Raw genomic sequence first — 24,382 nt, forward strand, 5'->3', positions numbered from 1 at the left:
AGGACCGAATAAAGGTAGAGATAAAACTGCCATGTAACAAGATACGAGTGCCTCCATCTGTTACAAGATTGAAAAATTGGAGCGATGTTAGCCAGTGGTCCGAGCAGAGAAGAAAACACCATTTGTGAATGAAGATATTCAAAAACTGGTACATCAGGGGCGCCTGGGCGGCTCAGTGGGTTAGGCATCCAACTCTTGGTTTCAGCTCAGGTCATAATCTCACGGTTCGTGTGATCGAGCCCTGCATCAGGCTCTGCACTGACAGTAAAGAGCCCGTTTGGGATTCTTCCCCTCTCTGCCCCTCCCCCACTTGCTCTCTTTCTCTCTCTCTTAAAATAAACACTTAAAAAAATAAAAACTGGTACATCAGTTACTTTTGATGAAAATCAAAAACAGGCTCAGTATACAAAAATGTAAATACAATCAGAGAAGGGCTAAACAGTGCTTTATAATTTAATGGTATTGTCTATAGATTATAGGTACGTGAAAAAATATGTTTTTAGATTTAATTCACAAGTGGCATAGACACTTCAGTAATCTCAGAGTGAGGCACTGAGTCTGTTGGGGCTCAATAATACTAATTTCCTTGTAGACCGTAGTCATGGTATAGAGCGTCTGTCCCTATGTGCACACATGTGGGAGGAGCTTCTGCCCGGTGCCTGAATGCCTCTGTTGGGTCTGCACAGAGGCCCTGCAGTCTCCCCAGGATGGTTTCTCACAGGCTCACAGCCCTCCCTGGTGCTTGGCAGTGATGTGCAAATGGAGGCTGAATGAGAAAGACACTAATCGTATTATCCACCCTACAGTGGAATCACTTGAGGCTCATCCTGTAGCCCTCCCAGACACAGGCTCCTGCTTAAGGAAATGAGAATACATGGAACTCTGTTGTGTACTTGGTGTTCAGTCTGCCCTCTGTTCTTCTTCAGGAGGAATTATTCTTTAGGTATAATTTGGTGAATTCCATGGAGGAGGTGAGTTCAATTTCTTCTTTTGTCACTGTCTTGGACTGGAACTTCTGTCATGTACTTGACGGTCCAGAGACACATACTGCATTCAAATGCAGTCTTAGGAACAGATGGAGCGGTAAATGCAGACCCAAGGACCGCTACAGCCAAAGGAATTTATTGTGCTTTAGGTAGAGTCTGCAAAATTCAATAGCTAACGTTTATGGAATATTTACTAGGTCACTGCTAAGTATTTTATATGCATTATCTTATTTTCGTAACAATCCTATATGGCAGGCAGAATTACCAGTCTAATTCTACTGAAGTGAATACCAGATCTTAGGCCAGTAAGTGGCTGTACCCACAATAAGCTGAGGCAATTGGACTCTGAGACCCCATGCCAAAAGAAACAATAGCCTGTGGATGCTATCCCACGCACATAGATGCGGGGTTGTTTTTTTGTTTGTTTTTGTTTTTTTGTCCCACAGTACTTTTAAAATCAGAACTTCTATGATGGGCAAAATAATGCCCTCCCCTCAAAGATGTCCACATCCTAATTCCCGGAATCTGTAAATATATATCACCTTACAAGGCAAAGGGACTTTGCAAAGGGGAGATTAGTCTGGATTTCCTAAATGGACCTACTGTAATCACAAAGGTCCTCAAAAGTGGAAGAGGAACAGGAGAGAGCAGAGGGAGAAGTCCGTGATGTGATAAAGACTCAACTCACCATTACTGACTCTGAGAAGCTGGACAAGGCAAGTAAACACCTTCTTCCATAGAGCCTCCAGAAGAAATGCAGCCCTGCCCACACCTCCAGCTTAGCCTCATACTCATGTCAGACTTCCGACATACAGAACTATAAAATAACAAATCTATGGCGTTTTAAGCCACTAAAATTGTGGCAATTTGTACCTGTAGCAATAGAAAGCTAGCACAGCTGCTGGTATATAAATTGGAAGTTTTCACATAAAAACATTGAAAAATACATCTAGTGATACCACACACGAGTGACAGCTGCCCCCTTTAAACAAAGGATGTCTTTTTCCATGTCTCTGCAGTCCTCATTTCTCTCTTCTATTTACACCTGGTCTCATGTGTGTTCATTTATGTGGTCCAGCTAGCCCTTCTAGGTACTTAGGTTTTGGAACCCTGCCCTGAACTATACTATTTCCCAAACAGTAATCAAATTTCAGCGCTTAAGATACAGGCATATAAATCCACCCTCTCTTAAAATGATTAACTCAGTTATTAGCAATTAATTTGTATAATGTGACCTATGGCTAGTTACTTCTCTGAAAATTGGGGGAAAGCTTATAGTACATACCCGCTACACCTATTGCGAGGACAAAATGAGATACAAAATGTCTAGCGCATGGTAAGTCCTCAGCAGACAATAGATGTAATTAACATACTATTGGCTAATATTTGGGTTGTTTCTAATCTTTGGGAAATAAAGTTCCTGAACATACTATACTGATTTGTCTTCCATACAATTATTGCCCAAGGTTAAGTTTCTGGGAAGGTGAAGAACCAGTCAGTGGGACCAACCCCTTCGATGCGTTCGCAAGGGACCCCGGTGAAATTTTGTAACCCTCCGGCCTCAGCCGACCCGCGCTCCACGGCCCGCAGGGGGCGCCGCGGCCGTCCCGGCCCCGCCGGATGCTAATGAGGCTGGAGGCCCCGCCCCCTGCCGGAAGTGGCTGCGGCGGGAGGCGGGGCCTGCTGGCGAGGCCCTTCTGCCGTGCGGCAGCCATGGCGGCCTCTGAGGCGGCGGCGGCGGCGGGGTCCGCGGCTCTGGCCTCGGGCGCCCCGACCGTCCCGACGGCCGCGAGGGGAGCCGCCGCCGCCGCCTCGGGCCCGTGGGGGCCTCCCGGGCGACTGAAGGGCAGCCGGCCGCGACCCGCGGCGGCGAGGCAGCAGCCCGCGGGTCCGGCGCCTCCGGCCCGGGAGCTGATCCAGCCGTCGGTGAGCGAGCTGTCCCGGGCCGTGCGGACCAACATCCTGTGCACCGTGCGCGGCTGCGGCAAGATCCTGCCCAACAGCCCGGCGCTCAACATGCACCTGGTCAAGAGCCACCGCCTGCAGGTGAGCCCGCCGCGGAACGACGCCTCCCAGGGCCTGGCGCTCGGGGGCTCGGGCGCGCAGGGCGGCGCGGCCGGCGGCGGGGATTGCGGTGTGTGTGTGTGTGCGCGCGCGCGCGTGTGTGCGCAGCCCGGCCGGCGGGGTGTGTGTGTGTATGTGTGTGTGTGCGCGCGCGCAGCCCGGCCGGCGGGCATCCAGCCCTAGAACGGGCCAAACCGGCCAGGGAGTCCCGGCGGGGCAGAGTGGGAGCTAGCACGCAGGAACGCGCAGTCGGAAAACACTGTGTCATGTGGCTCCGCTGCCGGGCTCGGACGTGCCGGGACTGCCGGCCTCGGGCTTGGCGGCCCGGCCCCTGGACCCCTGCACCTCGGTGGTCCTCCGCAACTTCGTGAGGCCCGGACCGTCATCCCCAGCCTCTTGATGAGAAACAGGTTGCGCAGCCGGACGAGAGCTGGGATTTAAACCCCGTCTCTGCTTCGAAAGCCCGAGTTCTTTCCACCACACCCACAATGCCTCCCTGGGGCCTTCGGGTTCTGCCCGGTGTTTAGGAGGGAGCTGCAGATTTGCCTCGAGGCACCGCCAGTTACGAGTTTCACGGTATTGGTAGAATCGGGTTGGCTCTGCACCGAGACCTAAGAGAAATTTCTCCCCGCAGATCTTCTTTAAGAGGGGACCCGTACGTCAACATGACAGTAGTCTGAACATCGCCTCCACCGTCTGTAAAATGGGGCAGTGCGTTTTAACCTTCAGTGCACGTCTGCGGAAAATTTATGGAAAATCCAGATGTCCGGCCGCACCCTAGGCCTTTCAAGTTATAATTTCTCAGTCACTACAGTAGGAAGTTTCTTCCCACCACCTCTCGCTCACTTGGTTCCGTGCCAACAGCGACATAGTTACACAGCATGACACTCAAAGCAAAGTTTGGTGAATATGTAGCTTTTGATGGTCTGGATTCACTCGGGAGTAAGTTTGAATTACCTGGCGTGTTGCACGTCCCTGTCTGTCTGTCCTTCAGGTGCATCGTCCTTGGAAACTTCCTTAGAGTCGGGCCTCTGATGAGAATTGAATAAGCAGCAGGTTTGAGGCTATAGTCCCTAGTCGGGCAGACGTGTGGCCCAGGAGAGGCAGTCCCCGTCTAGCACCATCGTTTTCCTGGGAAGATGGGGGAGCCCAGTCGGGAAAAGTGGGTGGACCCTGGAGGCCCTCAGAATAGTTTGGGGTTTCTTCCAGGACCCGAGTGTAGTGACTCTTCAGTGGTCTTCGGGAGTGGTCCTCAGTCCTGTGTTTTCTCTTTCGCACGAAATTTTACCGAAATCCTTCCTTGTCTTCGTATTTTCACTTCAGTGGGTGAACTGTGTATTGCTAGGAATTCTGCGTCAGCTTGGTTCCCTGAGCTCGTATAGGACAGCTGTCACCCGCCGTTAGAGTCATGTCCTCAGCGATCGACAGCCGAGACGCATTACGTCTGGAGTACAAGAGAAGCCACCGGTCCGACCAGGACCCTCCCGTGTTGGCCTGAGTATCACTCTAACAAGCACTTGTCAACAGTTTTATTGTTCTTTTCTCTGGAATTGCTGTCTGCAGCTCTCTACTTCTCTAGACTTGGTGAAGCATAAAGGGCATTTACTCTCCAGGACTAGTTTGATAGCATATAACAGGTTTATTTCTAATTATGTTTTTAAAACACGTGACGTTTAGGAATTCTGAAGATACCAGTACATACACAAAACATACCAACACATATGTGATGTATAACACAATGTACAAAATACAAAATATAACAGGCTTAAGGAGTATGTTTGAGGCACATACAGATTTTGATAGTCAAATCTCTACTTGGATTTGTCAAAGCAGCCGTATCTTCCCTTGCTGCTTCTGCTGCGTGAGGTCATTCTCCCACTTGCAAGGCTCTTTTCGGGTGTCTCTTGTCTGAAGACAGCACAGTGAACTCAAGATCCCTTTCCAAACTAGAAATGTTGAAGGGAAAAATGGTCTCTGCTGAGTTTCCTTCCTAGGTCACGAGGGACACCCGTTTCAGCAGGAATTAAAGAAATCTCACCCAGAACCATCTCTCCCGCCCCACCCCCTCATCAAAGAGGCTCACTCTGCTGCCTTGTTCCGCCTTTCTAACCATAGCACCCAGCAACCCCCAAGCATCTGCTGTACCGGGGGAAAGGGGTTCGTTCTCTCACGAAGGCAACCTGTAGGACAGAACAGCCGCATCTGGACGAGGGTGCCCCAGCCCCAGTGTGGTGAATCTTACCCTTGCTCTGCATCCTGAGTAGAAGAAGGCTCTTGAGTTCAAACATCACTCTTGACGCTTGTCAGAGTATTAGAAGGAGGGAGGGAGGAGGGGAGGCCCGGGGACGGGAGCTGACTGGGAGATCCCTGTGGTTTTGAAAGACATTTGGAGAGACCCCAGTATCTGTCAAGTGCGTGTGCCTACTTTCCGCCCTAAAGGTGGTCTGAGTGTATCCGCTTGGTGGGTTTGCATAATAGTCCGTGGAAAGTTTCCTTCACGTTCTCTTGGTTACAGCTACTTGCATAATTCTAGTTCTTTCTTAGTGTTTTTTTTTTTCTAGATTTTGATAATCTTTTATTCCCTTCCCCATCTGTTGCTGTATGGTTCTTATTTTCTTTTAGAATTTCTTCACAAGATACCCTGCACTCAACCAAATAACTCCCTTCTTAATGTAAATAATTAACGAGCGCTTCTGAAGGGTGATGGGTAAGGATGGGGACTGATGCAAGGACGTGCTGCTTTTTGGTGTTATGTGGGTTCTTATGACCTATGTCTATATTCCATCTGCTGGAAGAAATTGGAAATACCCTGTCCAGCCTTGCCTACAGGGTTATCCTTGGGAAATGAAAGCTGGGGCTTTGAGGGAAAGGAAGAGTAGTAAATGGGCATTTCTCAATTGTTAGAGATTCTTTTATTCCTTGTGTTTGAAAGCAGTGAAGGGGACAGGAGGGCCCTTGAAGATTTTCTTACCCAGCAGCATTTATATTTTTAAAGCATGGCTTCAAGGATTTTGTATTATGTTCAGTGCAAGATTTGCTTTGAATGATTTGCCAGGAAGGTTTTTTTTTTTTTGGTTTTGGTTTTGGTTTTTTTTAAAGCAAAGGGAAGGAAAGGTTTCAAGTTGCTCTATAGACTATACTGTACAAAGACTTCCAATTTTAAGTTTACAATAGGAGGACAAGAGAGCAAACTAATTGTTTCCTAGGATGCTTTCTTTGAAGGCAGTGAGGTGCTAGAATACTTTTGCCTCTTTTTCCCAATTTTTGCCACTATTTTTAGTCATTTCCTTTTATCCTTTCTCCTTAAAGTGTTTCCTTCCTCCTCCTTTTCTCTTCTTCTGTTTGTTTACTTTTTTCTGCCTTATTTTTTGATTGTTTCATCTCAAAGTTTTTCTTTTTTCAAATTCTTTACGTAAAGTGTTGCATGAACATTTTTCAAATTTTTTTTTTCTTTCAAATACTTTTATGTAACATTTACCCAAAAAAGGAAGAACACAAAAAAGATAAATCACAAAGAGTCTGGTGAATTTTGTTCTTGAACATATATAGAGAATGCCAGAACAAAACGTCACTTTGTCACTGCAGTTCACGTGGTATTGTGCCATCACCATTTCTCATCTTCCCCATTCTCATCTCAGCCTTCCTACCCTTTGAGCTTTCTGTCTCCAGCTGGAATGGGAAGAAAGCCCAGGAGCTGGGTAGAGAGGTGGCGATGGGGAGGGTTGAGGGGTTGGCCCTCAGCAAGCAGGAAAGTGAACAGTATCACGTTGTTGCTGTGCCTGTAAAAAGGCATTGGGGGTTCCAGGTATCCTGGTGCGGCTCTCTGTAGTGTTTCATCCTGGTGCATGATACAGATTTGGCTTAGATGGCCTCTTGAACAGAGTCAGTATAACGCTCCAGGTTTTTCTGGACCGTTTACTCCGTTCAAAGCATTCTCACATGCAACAGAACATACAAAAACATTCCTCCCCTTGAAAAGTTTGGAAGATTTTAAGTAGCCTCAGTGGACAAGACGGGTAAAAAGCAGAAAGAGGTAAATGACAGAAGAGAGAGGTAATGCAAAGCTATATAGTAAGGGACTTTGAATGTCTCAAGTGAGAGAAATTCAGACTCGGGAAGATTTGGGTGTCACTAGAAATGTCGGAGTGAGGTAATGACATTATCAGAGCTGTAGTGTAGAAAAATGAATCTGGCAAACTGAATGAAAAAGAGATTGAGGTTCTAGAAGTTGGTTGGGAGGTCAGTGATAAAAGTGCAAACCGCGAGTCAGGGCGACATCAACTAATGGTGATGGCAGCGAGAAAGGAAAGGGAGGGAGATGGTAGAAAACCTGTCAAGAAAAGTAATTGCCAACACTTGGAAGCAACCCAGATGCTTCCTAGTCGGTGAGTGGAAAATGAACTGTGGAACCTCCAGAGGATGGCATATTCTTCAGCACTAAAAAGAAGTGAGCGATCCAGCTGTGAAAAGACATGAAGGAAATTTAGATACACGTGTGGACTAAACAAAAGAAGCCAATCCGAGAAGGCTGCATTACCGTATCATTCCCACCATACAACATTCTTGAAGAGGGCAAATAAGATTAGTGGTCGTCAGGATGGGTTTAAGGGAAAGAGGGTTGGGGCCTCTGGACAGCTCAGGGGGTTGAGCATCTGATTCTTGATTTCAGCCCAGGTCACCATCCCAGGGTTGGGGGACCAAGCCTCGCATTAGGCTCTGCACTGAGCATGGAGCCTGCTTAAGATATTCTCTCTCTCTCTCTCTCTCTCTCTGTCTCTGTCTCTGTCTCTGTCTCTTTCTCGCTCTCTTTCTCTTTCTGTCTCTTTCCCTCTGCCCCTCTCCCCCACTCACTACCTCTCTAAAAAAATAAATAAATTTTAAAAGTGGGGAGAGAGTTATCAATAAGTGTAGCACAGAGGATTTTTAGGGCAGTGAAAATACTCTGTGAGAATGTAACAGTGGATACATGTCATTGCACATTTGTCAAAAGCCGTAGAATATACGACAGCAAGAATGAATTCTAATATAAACTCTGGATTTTAGGTAATAATAATAATAGGTCATTGTAGGTTCACTGATTGTGATAAATGTACCACTCTGATGGGGGAATAATAGTTAATAGTGGAACAGACTGTACGTGTTTGGGGAGGTAGGGGTAGCTGAAAACTCGTGGTGCTTTCTACTCCGTTTTGCTGTGAACCTGAAACTTGTCTAAAAAATAAGTTCATTAATTTTTTAAAAAGTGAACAGGAATATGAGAACATGATTGGGAGTTTGAAAAGGGATAATAAAAGGATTGCTAAGCAGAATTGAGTATGGATTAGAAGTGAGCATGAATTTTGTAGTGACCCTGCAGGCAGTTTTGTGGAACGTTGGACAGCCTGAGCATTGGAAGGGACCATCTTCCTGGCATATCACTAAGAGGAATTCGATGATGGTCAGGTGAATGGAGGATTTTTGAGTCTTCCTAATATTCTCCCCACATTTCGTTTTCTTTTGCGGATAACACTAGGTGGAAAAAATATAAGTTAATTGAAAGTATGCCGTTAAAAACACAAAACAAAACACTAGATGAATTGGTGAATAGGATGAGTTTGGTGATGAGAGATGACATCAATTGTCATTAAAGCTGCCAGATGCCAGTGTTCTAACAAAAGAGCCTTTCAGTCATACTTTCACAGGTACAATATTTAATGTAAAGTACTGGTTTAGATTAGGTCATTGGCATTAAGTTGGCAAAAACCGAAAGAAGAAACAAAACTCTCCACAGCAAATAACTCAGCAATAATAACTAATTGATCATGTGATAAGCACTGTTCTAAACCCTATTATGCCTACTTTACAGATAAGGAAACCTTCATTTTCACAAGGTCACAGGAAAGTGACAGGGTAGAGAATTCAAACCATGGCAGTCAATATTCCAGAACCTGTGGGCTTAACCACGACACCCAAGGTTCTTAAGCTAGGTTGCACTTTGGGATCATATGGGAAGATTTAAAAACCAAATATGGATCCCTGGGTGCCTGGGTGGCTCAGTCGGTTGAGCATTTGACTCTTGATTTCGGCTCAGGTCATGATCCCAGGGTTGTAGGATCGAGCCCCACATCAGGCTCCATGCTCCTCACAGAGCCTGCTTAGGTTCTCTCTTTTCCTCCCTCCCCCTCCCCCGCCCCCGCTTGCGTGCACACAGTCTCTCTCTCATGAATGAATGAATGAATGAATGAATGAATGAATGAATGAATGAATGAAGTAAAACATTAGATAGGTAGGTAGATAGATCCCTAATCTGCCCCCCAAACTAATTATATAAGAATACCTGGAGTTGGAACCAGGCAGAAATACTTTTTTGAATCTCGTGATTTTTCAGAGGCCCCCCCAGGGTTGAAAACCTGTCCTACCCTGGACTGCCTTTCTAAAAATGCTCTGCATTTAGCATGCACTTGCTCTCTTCTTTAAGCATTAAGGCAATAGGAGGTGGTGTACAAACTAGTTTCTGCCCTTAAGAAATTTAGTTGGGGAGGGGCGCCTGGGTCACGAGGTCTGTTAAGCGTCTGACTCTTAATCCCTGCTCAGGTCACAATCTCACAGTTGTTGAGTTCGAGCCCCAAGTCAGGCTCTGCGTTTACATTGTGGAGCCTGCTTGGGATTCTCCCTCTCCCTGTCTGCCCCTCCCCTGCTGTCTCTCAAAAAATAAACTATAAAAAAAGAGAAATTTAGTTAGGGAGACAGGAACTCTAGGAGAAAAGGATGGTATTTAAGATAGCTTAAGTTAGTTACTATCTTGGAATTCAAACAAGAAATAGGTCCCTAGATCTGGGTGGTAAGCCGAACAAGGGAATGTTATTTACTGAGAATGTGATCTGGCCTAGGCTTTATGCTAATCTAGTACAAGATAATCCTGAGAGTTAACTATAGTATCTGTCTTAAAAATGAGTAAACCGGTTCAGAGAGGTTAAATCCCCTGTCCAAGGCCACGCCCCTAATTGCTGGTAAAAATGGTATACAGGGCTTTCAATGCCAAATGGCTTTTTCTACCATTGCATCCTGCCTGAAGGGAGCCAGGGGGATATGGGACAAACTGGGCCTTCATAGAAAGTGCAGTTGGAAGTGAGAATAATACGAGTCTGTACGAGTCTGAGTAGGGTGGTGGATGAAAAGGGAGCAGAAAAAGACACGTCTGTAATTGGAGATTGGAGGTATAACACACCTATAGGTGAGAGATACAGACAAGTTTTTGGAATATCAAGTCTGCTACCAAATTAGAAAACAAAGGAAAACTATTTAAGGGACCATTTAACCCAAATGCATATGAATGTCTAGACAGTACAGTAGGATTATAAAAGGATGGACCAGTGTGGAAGACCTGGAGAACGAATTGAATTTAATATGGAAAGATAAATTATGTTATTGATAAATAAAAAAAAAAAAAAATAGCTTCTTTTCTCCTCTCAATGAGTGGACACAGACTCAACAAGATCAACATGCTCCTCTTGGGATCCACCGGGAAGGCAAAGAGGAGTCTTAGCCACCTGGTTATTCATTCCTCCCTTCTCCCGAAATGTGGATGGGAGAGAAGGAAGTAGACATGTTCCACAAGTATGAGTCCTTTCTCATCAGAACTCTAGATAAGCAGAGTATCTGTGTGCTGCAGCAGCACGTGAGGCCCAAGTGAATGAGGACTTCGACCACGTCCACTTTGACCTCAGTCTGTAGTTTTTAAGTGATTAAGTTCTTCTTTCCAGCTTATCTCTTCACCCGGGCACAAGACCCAGCAGGCATAGCATCCCAAGATGGAGACCCTAGCAACAGGGACCGCCTTCACACCAGTAAGACCCCCACGTGACTGACCCCAGGACAGTGATCAACCTGACCTTCACTGCCCACCCGCACGTACCTTTGTGTCACATTTTCCTTACATAAACCTGGAAGTATTTTCAGCACTTTGGAGACAGTCTTTGAGACACTAGTCCACTGTCTTCCCAGTTCTGGCCTCACTGAAATAAATCCCTTTCTGGTTTCTCCACCCCTTGGCTCTCTGCCTGTGGATTTTGTTAGCGGCAAGTGGCCCGACCTGATCTCTTTGGGACCCCCAGAGCCAGGTGCTCTTGTACCCGTGAGTCCTGTTGTTTCCAGTGACCTATAGAGAGGTCCTTCCCCACCCCTCACCCCCCTACCCCTGCCACTGCCACTGCCACCGCCACCACCACCACCATCCCCTTCCTTTAGGGCCAGACGGGAATTACACTGGAGGTCATGGGTACCTTACCCCTGCGGTATGTGGGCTCATCAAGGGCACCGAGACAGAACGCTTCAATTTAAATGAAGTCACCCGTTATTTTAAACTCCCAGCCAAAAAGTTAATCACGTACTTAATAACAAAGGATTATTAGGATGACATGATGTATATAAAGTGCTTAGAACGGTGCCTGACACAGTAACAAAAGCTCTAATAGTACAGATGATTAAAATGGTTATTAAAGTTCACACATAGTACAGTGCCTGTGTTCACGCTGTTGTATAAAAAGTTGTCAACTAGCTTCAGCTACTTCAGGGGGCAGCGTGATGACCCGAGAAAGTCAGGATGCTGTCGGGAAGGCCTAGACCACAATCAAAGGAGGTTTTTTTCAGGGGCTCCCACTAATTGAGGGTGGGATGAAAGGGAAGGGAATAATTAGGGATGATACCAAAATCTTGAGCCTCAGAAACTGTGAATATACGCTTACGAACAGAGAGCCTGGCTTTAAGGAGAGAGATTTTGAGTTTAGAAGGAAGAGTTCTAAAGGAACGGATAGAAGGTTTTTAAACAACATAGGTTTTTTGTTTTGAAAATTTTTAACAGGGGCAGCTGGGTGGTTCAGTAGGTTAAGCATCCAAATCTTGATTTCAGCTCAGGTCATGATCTCACGGTTCTGTTCATGGAATTGAGCTATACATTAGGCTTAGTACTGACAGCTCGGAGCCTGCTTGGGATTCTCTCTCGTTCTCTCCCAAAATAAATAAACTTAAGGAAAAAAATTAACAGATTTATTGAGCTACAGTTTCTTCACCGTGTACTTATTTTAAGTGAATAATCTAGTTACTTAGTAGATTCACATGGTTGTGCCACGAGCACCACAATCCAATTTAGAGCGTTATTAACCCTTAAAAGATCCCGAAGAAAAAGTCATTTTTTGTTTCTGCTCCCAGCCAGTTCTATTGGGTTTTTTTGAAAATAAGCGCTCAAAGTAACTTTTTCTTTTGCAGGATGGCATAGTAAATCCAACAATAAGAAAAGATTTGAAAACCGTACCGAAATTCTACTGTTGTCCAATTGAAGGATGCCCCAGAGGCCCTGACAGACCATTTTCTCAATTTTCTCTCGTAAAACAGGTATTTTACTTGTCTTAATGTACTTCTCTGAGGATGAGGCACAGGTGACGTAAACCTAGCGTGCAATCCAATCTCTTTCCAAATGTAACTGGAGAACTCTGGGAGAGAGCTGCTTGTGGGAATAGCCGGCTGCCCAAGAGTCTCCCTGGAGGGGAGAGCGTGAGTGGGGGTACCGCGAGTGGAGGAGACGTAGCTTGTTGTGGAGGTGAAGATGTCCGGGAGTGGGTTTGGAGGAGAGACCAGAAGACTGCTTCCTCAGCAAATGAGAAATGTGTGTCCAGCTGTCTCGTGTGACCCCGGGTGCCTCTGAGGCCAGAGGCGCAAAGGCACGTAGGAAACGGTCTCCTGAGGGAGCACGTAGCCGCGGAGGTCAGGCAGAGAGTTCCAGCAGCAGCCACCTTAGGGAGGGGGCCCGGCGAGTGGGGACAGAGGTGCCTTAGGACTGGCAGAGCCTGGCGGCTGCGAGCCTTCCCCCAGCGTCTGCTGGAGGGTCCCGAGGAACGCGTGGTGGACCCCCCCCCCCCCCCCGCCTGCGACACTCGTCTGGAACCCCTAAACGGTGGTCCCAGGAAGTTTTTGCCAAACCGTCTCCCACTTTTCCCAGAGCAGGAGTGACTAGGAGAAGGGGCGCGTGACAGACCGCAGCCTTCCCGCTTCTCCGTTCTCCTGGCGCAGACCGGCTGCGGTCTGTCCTGTGAGGTCAGCGCTAATTCGGGCGTGCGGGTCGCGTCTGGAATGCTTTGAGCGCTTGTGGTTGCCCACTCTCCCCCCCTGTGTTCTCCCCAGCACTTTATGAAAATGCACGCCGAAAAGAAGCATAAGTGTAGTAAGTGCAGCAACTCCTACGGCACCGAGTGGGACTTGAAAAGGCACGCCGAGGATTGTGGCAAGACCTTCCAGTGCACGTGCGGCTGCCCCTACGCCAGCAGGACCGCCTTACAGTCCCACATCTACCGAACTGGCCACGAGATCCCTGCAGAGCACAGGTAAAGGGGAAGGAGTGCCGGTCCGCAAGTCAGTGGCTGTGGGAAGAGTTTCAGGTGAAACTTCTGGAGAGCCGCTGTCGCGGGCAGAGAGGAGGAAGGACGGAGACAAGACGTGATGTGGAAGAAGGGGACTTTCGGGAGAGCAGAGCTTTTCGGCAGGACTAGGAAAGGATCCGCACCCGCCTAACCCGGTTCTTCCTTATTCCTTCCCGGTTAAAAATATCCACTTCCAGCATTTCTGTCAGAGGGATGTTAGAGTGTTGAGTTCAGTTTTACCATAAAACTGTACCTCATTTTAAAGGTCAGCTTTATATTTGGAGTAATAGCTTCCTACTTTAGGAACAGTAAAGGTTGCATTATATAATCTGTTCGCTTCCTTATGCTTCCAGAGCTAAGCTAAGCTGAGTTCTGGTACTTGGACGTATACCCAAAAAAGGAGGTGCTTTCTCCTTCCCTACTCACGTGTTTCTCTGCCCGCCATCACAGCAGGCCGAGTTCTCAGAGAGTCGCGGAGGGAGGTCTCCTCTTCACCCGGTGAAGTCTGACCTCTGCCGTGGGTGTGGGGGGCAGTGTTTGGAAGCAGCTGAGGAGACGGCCCCCGGGTTGAAGACAGCTGCAGCTTACGCTCATTTTTCTCTTTTCACTCTGTCATTGCTTTCAGGGACCCACCTAGTAAGAAAAGGAAAATGGAAAACTGCCTGCACAGCCAGAAGCTGTCCGGTAAGACCACCGAGTCACTGAGCAGTCAGCCAGCTCCAAGACCAGACACTCAAGAACTAGAAACTTCAGAAATAAAACTAGTCACTACTTTTGAAGACTCTTGCAACTCTAATGCCGGAAAGCAGACTCTTACGACACCTCCAAGATGCCCTCAGAAGTTGCTTTTACCCAAGCCCAGAGTGGCTCTGGTGAAACTTCCTGTTCTGCAGTTTTCTCCCACGCCTGTCTTTGTGCCTACAGCCGACTCCTCGGCTCAGCCCGTGGTGTTGGGCGTGGATCATCAGGGTTCCGCCCCGGGCGCTGTGCACATACTGCCCTTGTCGGTGGGAACCCTGATCCTCGGCCTAGATTCAGAGGCTGGCTGTCTCAAGGAGAGTCTCCCTCTTTCAAAAATCGTGAATCCTGTTGCTCTGGAGCCAGTTAGTACAGGTGTTCAGGTGAACTTGGGTAAGAGCCTGTCTAATCCTTTACAAGAACTAGGAAACACATGTCAGAAGAATGGCATTTCTTCAATCAACGTGCAGACGGACCTGTCTTACGCCACACAGCACTTCATACCTTCCTCCCAGTGGGCCGGCCCCGATTCCTCCGTATCTTCCTGTTCTCAAACGGATTTGACGTTTGGTTCCCAAGTCTCCCTTCCCATTAGTGTTCACACTCAGACATTCTTACCCGGTTCTAAGGTAACCTCTTCCATAGCCGCTCAGACTGACACGTCCGCAGATGCCTGTTACCAGCCAGGCGGGATCTCCAGAGAAACCCAGACCAGCGGGATGCAGAGTCTGACAGATGGCCGAGTCCAGATGGACCAAGCTGTAATGTGTGGAGACATTTTTGAGAGCGTCCATTCATCCTACGGTGTTTCCACAGACAATATCATAAGCAGCAGCCTAGTAGCAGGGACTGTCACTCATGGTTTGTTACCTCAGAACCACCCTAAGACTTTAAATCAAGATATTGAGAAATCTGCACCGATTATAAACTTCGGCGCACAGCACAGTATGCTTCCTTCACAGAACATGACGGATAATCAGACCCAGACGATGGATTTATTAAGTGATTTAGAAAACATCTTGTCAAGTAACCTGCCTGGTCAGACACTGGACAGTCGTAGTCTTTTGTCTGACCCGAATACTGGACCTGACACCCAGCTCCCATCTGGCCCAGCCCAGAATCCCGCAATCGATTTTGATATCGAGGAGTTCTTTTCCGCCTCAAATATCCAAACTCAAACTGAAGAGAGTGAGCTTAACACCATGACCACTGAGCCAGTCTTGGAATCTCTGGACATAGAGACCCAAACTGACTTCTTCCTTGCGGACACCTCTGCCCAGTCCTATAGCTGTAGGGGAAATTCGAACTTCTTAGGCCTCGAAATGTTTGACACGCAGACACAGACAGACCTAAACTTCTTCTTAGACAGTAGCCCCCATCTGCCTCTGGGAAGTATTCTGAAACACTCCAGCTTTTCCATGAGTACGGATTCGTCTGACACAGAGACCCAGACCGAAGGAATGTCCGCTGCTAAAAGCATCCCTGCCGTAGAGAGTAAAGTTCAGTTGAACAGCACAGAAACACAGACCATGAATTCTGGCTTTGAGACCCTGGGCAGTTTGTTCTTCACCAGCAACGAAACGCAGACCGCAATGGACGACTTTCTTCTGGCCGATTTGGCCTGGAACACAATGGAATCTCAGTTCAGCTCTGTAGAAACCCAGACGTGTGCGGAACCACACACGGTCTCCAACTTCTAAACGTGAAGTCTGTGCGCGGGTCGGCCTTTACAGTTTCCTTCCGGGTTCAGCGAATGGAGGGTAGGACGACAGTGTTAACGCCGTTGAATGTAGTTCCTGATGCGTTTACTTGGGTCCTTGGAGGTTCTTTGCCTTTTGTACTTGTAAACATGAAATTTGTGTATAAATGTGAGTGTATTATAAAGCGTAAGATGTTGATCTAAAAATGATTGTTTCTGTGTTGCCTCCATTTGCCCTCTCACAGTTAGTTGTCTCATCTTAAAAGAACAAGAGTGTCTCACACCTGTAAAACCCATCTAGCACTTAGCTGAAGCCAAGCTTACCAGGTCCTAGGGTACAGACTTTTCAAATCTGCAAAACATTTCAGTTGAAATGTGACTCGCTTGACTTAAATTGCACCTAAAATATCTGACGGTGTTGGAGAGAAGTTCCTGTTTCCTGAGAGTAAATCTAAAGAACTCGGACGCCACGCAGCAGATTTGGGCACGAGTGCTTAGGTGGCGTGGGGCTCCTGCCGCCTGCAGCTTCGTCGGCTTTGACCTCTCCCTTTTTTTCTGACTTGGAGACGAAGGAAAACTACAGCCAGCTTTAGCTTTTGAGACCGTCTTCAGGTAACCAATGCTTATTCTTCCTCCACACGAACCAGGAGTGATCCCAACGTAAGTGTACTGTACTTGCCTCACAAGACGCGTTTCTGAACAATTACTGCTTCAAGACGTAGCGGCCAGCCCTCAGTGTAAATAGAGATCCTTCTGGCCGAAGTGACCGTCCGTCATCCCAGCCGCGGAAACGCCGCGTTGTGGAATCGTGCCCAGTTAGCTCATCCTGGAGTGTGCCCTGTGAACACCCCTGCTGCTCTCCCCAGTAGGCGAGGGGGGGCGCTCCAGAGCTGCTTCTCAAAGTGGACCCATAGGCTGGATCTGAGTTGTGTCTAAATGTTAAGAAAAACAATAATGGAGAGCGAAGAGGCCATTCCCCCCTAAATCTCCGTACTTTGTGTAAGCTTGAATAGGGCAAGAGTGCAATCAATTATTCTCAAGTGAATCTTCATCCACCTCTCATCTTTTCCTGGAGTAAGGAAAGACATTGGCCCAGCAAGGGTAGTATTTGTGCCTTGAGGATAAGAAGTACATAACAGATCCACCCGCACTATGGGATTCCACATTTTGTTGCTTTATTTAGACAGCAATACCAGTCTTCAAAGAAGATGAAGACCAACTACTTCAGTAATCAAGAACATCCACGTTTTTAGTTGGGAGCATGGCCAGATACGCTCTGGAGGTTTTCTCTCTTCAGGAAATCAGGAATTCTTGGTTGTTGGCCAACTTTCAGTCAAGGAAAAATCGGTGCAGCCCCTAAGTTTTCTAAGTTTATTTAAAAAAAAAAAAAAAGTTCCTTCTGTGGCACATGCTTATGCTGCTGAAGACTAAACCCTCAAAATAAAACCTAAGGAGTAGACTAATAACTCATTAAATGGATGATATTAGTATTAATTCCTGTCCCATAGAATAGTTGGTAGTGAATCAATAACTTATCCAGGACGGATGAACCTAACCTGATAGATAAAAGTTTGCTGTGGTCACAGTGGCCTATGAATATGGGTTTCAAAACAGACATAAAGCCTTAACTTAGAATTTCATTATGTTTTAGAACTGTCACTGCCTTAATGTTCAAACATTTATTTAAGTTCTCCTAGTCAGGGAGAAATGCATGTTCGTTTATGGCTTTTTGTAAATACAAATGCAGTGATGTTTGGCTTTAAACAAAAATGTGTTTTGTTTTGTTTTGTTTTGTTTTGTCTGTGTGGAAATGTTTGTTAATTCAGCCAGTAGAGTTACTTACAGAAAATTGGAGCATGTCGTAGATCTTCATGTAAAGTAAGAACTGTTTCCCTCCCAAACCTTAGTTACCTGAATTGTCCTATGATTATTCGTAAAAAATGAAATCCTGTGATTAAAGAGAAGTGAGAATTCTACCTTTTTTTTTTTTTGTGAATTCTTTGACATACGCATAATGTGACCTATTTTGTTGCCTTGACATTTCACAGACCCCTTAGCTTCCGATAGTCACAGGATCAAATGGTTGTGCCTAGTTATGTTCATTACTGTTTTACCTTTGTTAGCAACAATATACTAATTTTCCTCGTAGAAAATGAAAAGACACTCCATTACCAAACTTTCTATTATGATGTAGAGTTTTTATTTGAGAAAAGCTATATACCTTAGGATTTCATTTGTTGGAGAATTTTGAAGGGAATTACCCCCAATTCATGCATTTGCCAATTCATGACCGTTTTATTTACTTTTTTTAAATGTTTATTTTTGAGAGCATGCAAATGAGGGAGGGGCGGGGACAGAGGATCCGAAGCGGGCTCTTTGCTGACAGCAGAAAGCCCGACGTGGGGCTTGAATTCACAAACCACGAGACCATGACCTGAGCTGAAGTGGGACACTCGAGCAACTGAGCCAGCCGGGTGCCCCCAAGTCACGGCCATTTTATAATGGGGTCCCTTTTATCTTTGTAAATAATGTAATGCTAGCTTAAGAGCAAAAACGAGAGGGTTACGACATGAGTAGTTCTTTGCTTAGTCACTGATTTGTGAAAAGCCAGATCAGTATGTTTCTGATTCCTTGATATAAAGGGGAAATGAAAATAGAAAAATTTGTGGACTTACCTGAAAGATGCTGAGTAAGGTTTGAGGCTACTTTTGATCAGAGGAAAATGTAAGCATGTCAGTCTAGTGAAGTTGAATTGTTTTATTAATAGTGGCAAGTGACAGGGTGATACTTTCGTGTAATCCTTTATGGCCTCAGTTTTAGATGGTTTATCTTAACTCCAGTCCAAACCTCACCAAAACCTGCCATCTACTATTGACTCCAAGGAGCATTTACTATCTGGTATATTTAAAGCAGTGCTTCTCACACTGGTCTTCCAAAGGCTTTTAAAGAAAGAGGAGGAGGAACTTGTACCTTTGGGGATTTAGGGATGAAGAAGTCTCAGGTGTTTATGCAGTTTCAGTTTCCTTACATTTCACAGTATACGTGTGTGTGTTCCCATTGGAAGTGCGTTATAGTGTCACCAGATCTGTCGCTAGGAAAGCAGATCGGTCTTTTGGTTTCATACTCCCATCATCCAAAAGACTGTCAGATGACAGGAATTTCCCTCTAGTTTCTTCAGCAAGATGTTGGCTAGTGTAATGTTCTTACGGCCAAGAAGGTAGTCAACTAAATACCCTTGTTTTGCAGCGTTTAAATCCAAAGAGGTCTTTCCGTTGTATGAACACAGTTAACAGACACCCTGATGTATTAGCTTACGTATTAGGAGAGGCAGGCTAAAGATGAAGGGGATTCCCAGTTTATGAGTGTTCTCGAACTAACACTACTATTTTGAGAGAGCGCGAGCAGGGAAGGGGCAGAGGGAATTCCAAGCAGGCTCCACACTGTCAGCGCAGAGGCCAACGTGGGGCTCAGGCTCATGAACCATGAGATCGTGACCTGAGCCGTAATCAAGCCAGTCCCTTAACCGACTGAGACACCCAAGTGCCTGCAGTACACTTAAAAACGTGCACGTTTGAAAGGAGCAAATGTCGAAACCATGTGAGTAAATAAAAGCATTGTCTATAGTACTTGAACTGGAAGAGTACCAATAGTCATTCATTTGTTTCAACAAGCTTGAGGAAAAAACCTCTATGTTTTATATTGCCTTACTAATAACAAAATATACACATTTGTAACTTTGTTCTAAGTCCACAAAGTAGTGATGGTTGCATAGTAGAAACTTTGCCAAGGCCCCTCCCACTAACTTTTGATACTTGATTGTAAAGCAGGTTAATATTATAGGTCAGGATGCTACAAAAAAGAAACAACAAAACAGAATAAGTGATATCTTTTTTGGTTTATCGCGAAATGGTCAAATATTTGAAAAAACGAAAACCTTTGAAAGGAAAATGTATCTCCTTCGTGACTTTATCGTTCTCAAAACTATACATGTCATTTCAATGTGAACAAGGTTTTTTTGTTTTGGTTTTTTATTTTATTTATTATTATTATTTATTTATTTATTTTATTTTATTTTTTTTTTTGCATAAAGGCCTGAGCTTATTAGCATGGTATAATGTCAATAAGACCTTGTTCCAAGCTTGGAATCTTCTTCCTGCTTTTGCTTACAGCTTTTTATCCTTCCCTTCCTGGTGATCTCTAAATAACTACCATAATAAGTAGCTCTCTGACATTCCATTTTCCTGAAGTTACATTACAGAAATCAGTCATGAGGGTTGGGTGAATAGGCACAGAAACTAAGCCTACAGAGTCATGAACAGTATCAGAACTAGTGGTGTTTATCCCAAATTAAATGTCTGATTTCTAGTTTTCTTCAGAACACATGCACGTTAAAACAAATAAAATTGGTAATAGTCCTGTAGTGCTGAAAATATGACTGGCTTACAGTATGTTTTCAAGTTAACAGAAGTTTTCATAAGCAGACAAATAGTTTGATTTTAAAAGATACACAGGGAAGAAATGTCTGTAGGTTGAGCTAAATCAGGAACAAGAACTATTTTCACATATACGTGCCACGTTTTGCCGGGGGCTAGTAAGGAGTGGTATCCACGGTATTGGCAGCCTCTTAATATTCACACTGATTTAGCATGAGCAGTGGATGTTAGGAGTATTGCTTATACGTAAAGATTTCTGAACATTGGCACTAATTTTTTTTTTAAGTTTATTTATTTTGAGAGGGAGAGAGCAGGGTAGAGAGAATCTCAAGCAGGCTCTGTGCTGTCAGCACAGAGTCCAATGCAGGGCAGGGCTCGAACCCACAAACTGTGAGATCATGACCTGAGCCAAACTCGAGAGTCGAACACTTAACCACCTGAGCCACCCACGCACCCCTCTACAATTTTAAGAGGACAGTCATTCATTAAAGGGAAATGATCCACTTATTTATATTTGATTTGATCAATACATTCAGAAAAATCACGTATCTCTGTTGGCGTTTTACGTACATTACCTCTTCATCTTCACCACGTCCTGTGTCTGAAATTGTTTCCAGCTTAGAGGAAGGAATGGCATTCTCCAGCCTTCTTCCTGCCTTATGTGGTCTCCAGCTATTCCATACCTGGGAATTGACCTGACTGAACACACTCTGTTCATTGGTTTCTCCTTGGGTTGTGGGAGAAGATGATCCTTGACACCCGTGCATTTGCTCAGGATAAAGAGACGGATACCCAGAAGGGGCTTAGAACTCTTAGAACAGTGCCTTGTAAATTCAAGGGGATTCTTGCATCGTGTGGCTAATAGAACTCCAGGCCGAGTAGTCTGGACGGCAAGAGCGTGGCACTGAGGGTCTCCTGGCACCAGGGTCCCATGAGCCTGGCAGACAGTGGGAGAGTGTTCCCTGTGGTACCAGGGATAGCCCTGATATGCCCTTGGTCACCGCCATAGGAGCCCCTCAGTTTATTCCCCACCTTGCTTCTCAATACCCCCCAAATGCAGCACCAAGATGGCACAAGCACTGGACCCCAAAGAGCCCCAGATGTGAAGCCTCGAGTTATGCAACTTGGCCTTCTTGGCCAGCTGGGGGTACCCACCGAGAGATAGGCTGGGCTTCTGTGGTCTCTCTAGGTCCTGAAGCTCTTGAACTTGGAGGGAGGGAGAGTGAAAACCAATGTGATTCTGGGTTCAAATAGTTTCATAACATGGTGCTTGAAGTACGGGTAAATTTCACAATAATACAAAGGATAAATAGAATAAAGCTAAAAATGAGGGTAAGTCTCCCTGAGTAGCCAAAGTCCCGCATACTCGTCCAAATGTAGCCAGACCTTCTGATTTAAAGTCTTCCCTTTGCCCTTCAAAAGTGCCACCCCCTCATCTCTCTGTCAGGACATCTGTCTGCCCAGGTCTCCCACCCCTCCAGCCCCTCCCTTGGCCTCACCCAGACCCTCAGCAGCACCCCCAGGCCTCAGCCTGGCCTCATCCAGAAGGTGACCTCGGGCCCTGCAGGAGCCCTGGGTCAGGTGCTGCCACAGTTCCATCAGGTGATTTATAAGGTTTCGAGAAAAATAGGAGTTTGGAAAGTCTTGTTAATGACACATCCCAAACTAATACAACAAGAAATGAAACACAGCCCCGCTCTGTGCTTGGTTTAGAGAAGACTAGAGGATCCAAAACCCAACTGAGCCCATGTTAACATGCTTAACTCCCTTAAATGGTGGGATTTCCCCCTGAAAGTTTTGTTGGTGACCTAGGACCCTAATCGGGACTGCATTCTATTAAACATTTAGCCTTTATCTAGACTTGGACATGGGGGCACCCGGGTGGCTCAGTCAGTTGAGCATCCGACTTGGGCTCAGGTCATGATCTTGCAGTTTGTTGGTTCGAGCCCCGCATTGGGCTCTGTGCTGACAGCTGGGAGGCTGGAGCCTGCTTTGATTCTGTATCTCCCTCTCTCTGACCTTCCCCCGCTCATGCTCTGTCTCTCTCAAAAATAAACAAACATTAGACTTGGACATCAAAGACCAGTCTGGATGTCCTGATTTAATCTGAATGGAAACAGGCGAAACCTGGAGTGATTTTTTCTCCACAGAAAACAAGCTAAGCCCAGGCTAATGCAAATAAGGTCCCAGAGGAGTTTAATCAGGTTAATTGAAAAATTACCTAAAGAGATGCCAAATGCAAAACATGCCTATCTATTCACAGAGGAGTCTCCTAGTCAGTATTTTGTTGGCCAAACTAATTATTTGCTTAAAAGGAAGGATACTACAAATCTTTGAATTTGGGCCCTTCCTTTGTTGAGACCTGCCCTCCTCTTAATTTTAAATTATTATGTTTACCCCCAAATCTATAGAATTTATAACCCTTATCTCAGCAAAAGAATTTTTCTTAGGAAAAAAATATTCTGTTTTAACTTAGATCAGTGTTTTCAGACTGCCTCGAGATCTCAAAATGTAAACACCTCTGGGCTGACTGGGCGAGGCTCTGTCCCTCACCTGCGCTGGTAGAGGCTTCCCTCCCGAGACACTCTCGCCTGTTTTACGTGTACTGAGCTTAGTCCTCATCCTGCTCTTTAAAAGAGGGGGTTTGCAGACCCACTGACTTAGGTGGGCAGGGGCCAGAGCCGGAGGGCCCTCACACAACATCGGGTCCAACACCACCACGGTCCAGACACAGTGGGAAACCAGAGTGGCTTCCTGGGGGCAGAATCCAAATGGTTTCTTCACTCAGGGAAGGGGTGGGCAGGACCTAAAAACTGCCTCTAAAGTATAAAGAAGCGTCCAATCTCTGTAGGCAAAATACACCTTTTAATGACCGCTGTACTACAACCATTTCTGCATGTCCAGCGTTCTGCAAAAACCACGAAACAGAAAAAGAAACAAACACCTAAACTAGAGACATTACAAAGACCAAAGCAGATGTTTACAAACACAGTCATATGTTCTGTCTACCTATCATGTGGGGGGACAGGAAGTCCAGAGTTCCAAGTACAACCTATCTTAAGCAAATGCAAACTACGTAATTACAGAGCAGCTAAGTGGTTACTCATATTACAAAATGGTTTTTCAGAGCATTTCTCTACATAGCATGGTCACTTGGCACTTAAAATATAACTCATTTACAAATGTTTAATTTATATACAACTTTGGGAAATATGCATTGGGGTAAAATGAGGGAAGAAGGAGGACAGGGGAAGGAAGAAAGTAACATCCCTATTCCGTGTCTGTCTGGAGTTGTACAGTTCCCAAATATTAGACGAAGGTAAGGCTGGAGGAAGCTTGAAGGGTGGCAATAATAATCACAGCAACATTTAAAAAAAAATTATTCTTAACCTGCTTCCCAAGATGGACTTTATAGACCTGTGGCTAAAACTTTTCCAGACGTGGAGACTAGCACGAGGCTATAAGTATATGAAACCCTGGCACACGCAGCATGTCGTGGATATGGTATATCCATGGATGTAAGGTTAGGACACCTTGGACACAAGGATATTCATTTGGACATAGGCTGGAGTTATCTATTAAAGCAATGTTCCAGATCTTTGTTGCAAGAGAAAATGAAGCAACAAATCGATATCTGCCTGGTTCAAAAGATCAGGAAATAATGTGGTCTAAACAAGCCCTTACACTAAGCTTAAGGCATTGGGGTGGGGAGGAGAGAGCCCCTGCCAGTTGGCTCAGGGCTGACATGGGCATCACTGAGGGACGGCCCTTCAGAGTCCCCGCCATCCACATGGCTTCCAGCGGGGAGTAGAGAGACGAGGCAGGCAGAGGCAACAATGGCATTACCCGTTTGCGTTTTGTAAGTGGCCAGGCAGCAGAAGCAGGTGACACATACATATGGGAGCTTTGAGAATAACTCAGAACCCATAGAGTGAGGTTCAATTTCCCCTGGTTCTACTACCAAAAAAAGGACAGGGGAAGGGAGGGTGGGAGGAAAGAGTACGGCAGAAAAGAAGGATGGGACGGGGCGGGAGAGAGACAGGGAGAGGATGAATGAACTTCAAACAGTGG

The 24,382-nt window shown here is 45.8% G+C and overlaps 1 protein-coding gene across 2 annotated transcripts; it reads left to right on the forward strand.

The window, feature by feature from the left end:
* The first annotated feature begins 2,699 nt into the window (after positions 1 to 2,699).
* Positions 2,700 to 18,126, forward strand: ATMIN (ATM interactor). Of its 2 annotated transcripts, none has more exons than XM_042969283.1 (4): positions 2,700 to 3,032; positions 12,294 to 12,419; positions 13,206 to 13,405; positions 14,067 to 18,126. In XM_042969283.1, the coding sequence occupies exons 1-4, from the start codon at positions 2,700 to 2,702 to the stop codon at positions 15,877 to 15,879; spliced, it is 2,472 nt and encodes an 823-aa protein (XP_042825217.1). In that variant the 3' UTR covers positions 15,880 to 18,126. The 2 variants fall into 2 exon arrangements, with proteins under 2 accessions (XP_042825217.1, XP_042825218.1); XM_042969284.1 differs by lacking the exon at positions 2,700 to 3,032 and adding an exon at positions 3,183 to 3,992 and having other exon boundaries at positions 14,067 to 18,110.
* The last annotated feature ends 6,256 nt before the right edge of the window (positions 18,127 to 24,382 follow it).

This window comes from Panthera tigris, chromosome E2 (assembly GCF_018350195.1).
Source record: "Panthera tigris isolate Pti1 chromosome E2, P.tigris_Pti1_mat1.1, whole genome shotgun sequence".
In the NCBI taxonomy this organism is placed as follows: domain Eukaryota; kingdom Metazoa; phylum Chordata; class Mammalia; order Carnivora; family Felidae; genus Panthera; species Panthera tigris.

Excerpts from the sequence above, each read along its gene's own strand:
- ATMIN (XM_042969283.1), top strand. The coding sequence starts at position 2,700 with ATGGCGGCCTCTGAGGCGGCGGCGGCGGCGGGGTCCGCGGCTCTGGCC. Across the intron at positions 3,033-12,293 it reads TCAAGAGCCACCGCCTGCAG|GATGGCATAGTAAATCCAAC; the intron begins GTGAGCCCGCCG and ends TTTCTTTTGCAG. Across the intron at positions 13,406-14,066 it reads GAGATCCCTGCAGAGCACAG|GGACCCACCTAGTAAGAAAA; the intron begins GTAAAGGGGAAG and ends CATTGCTTTCAG.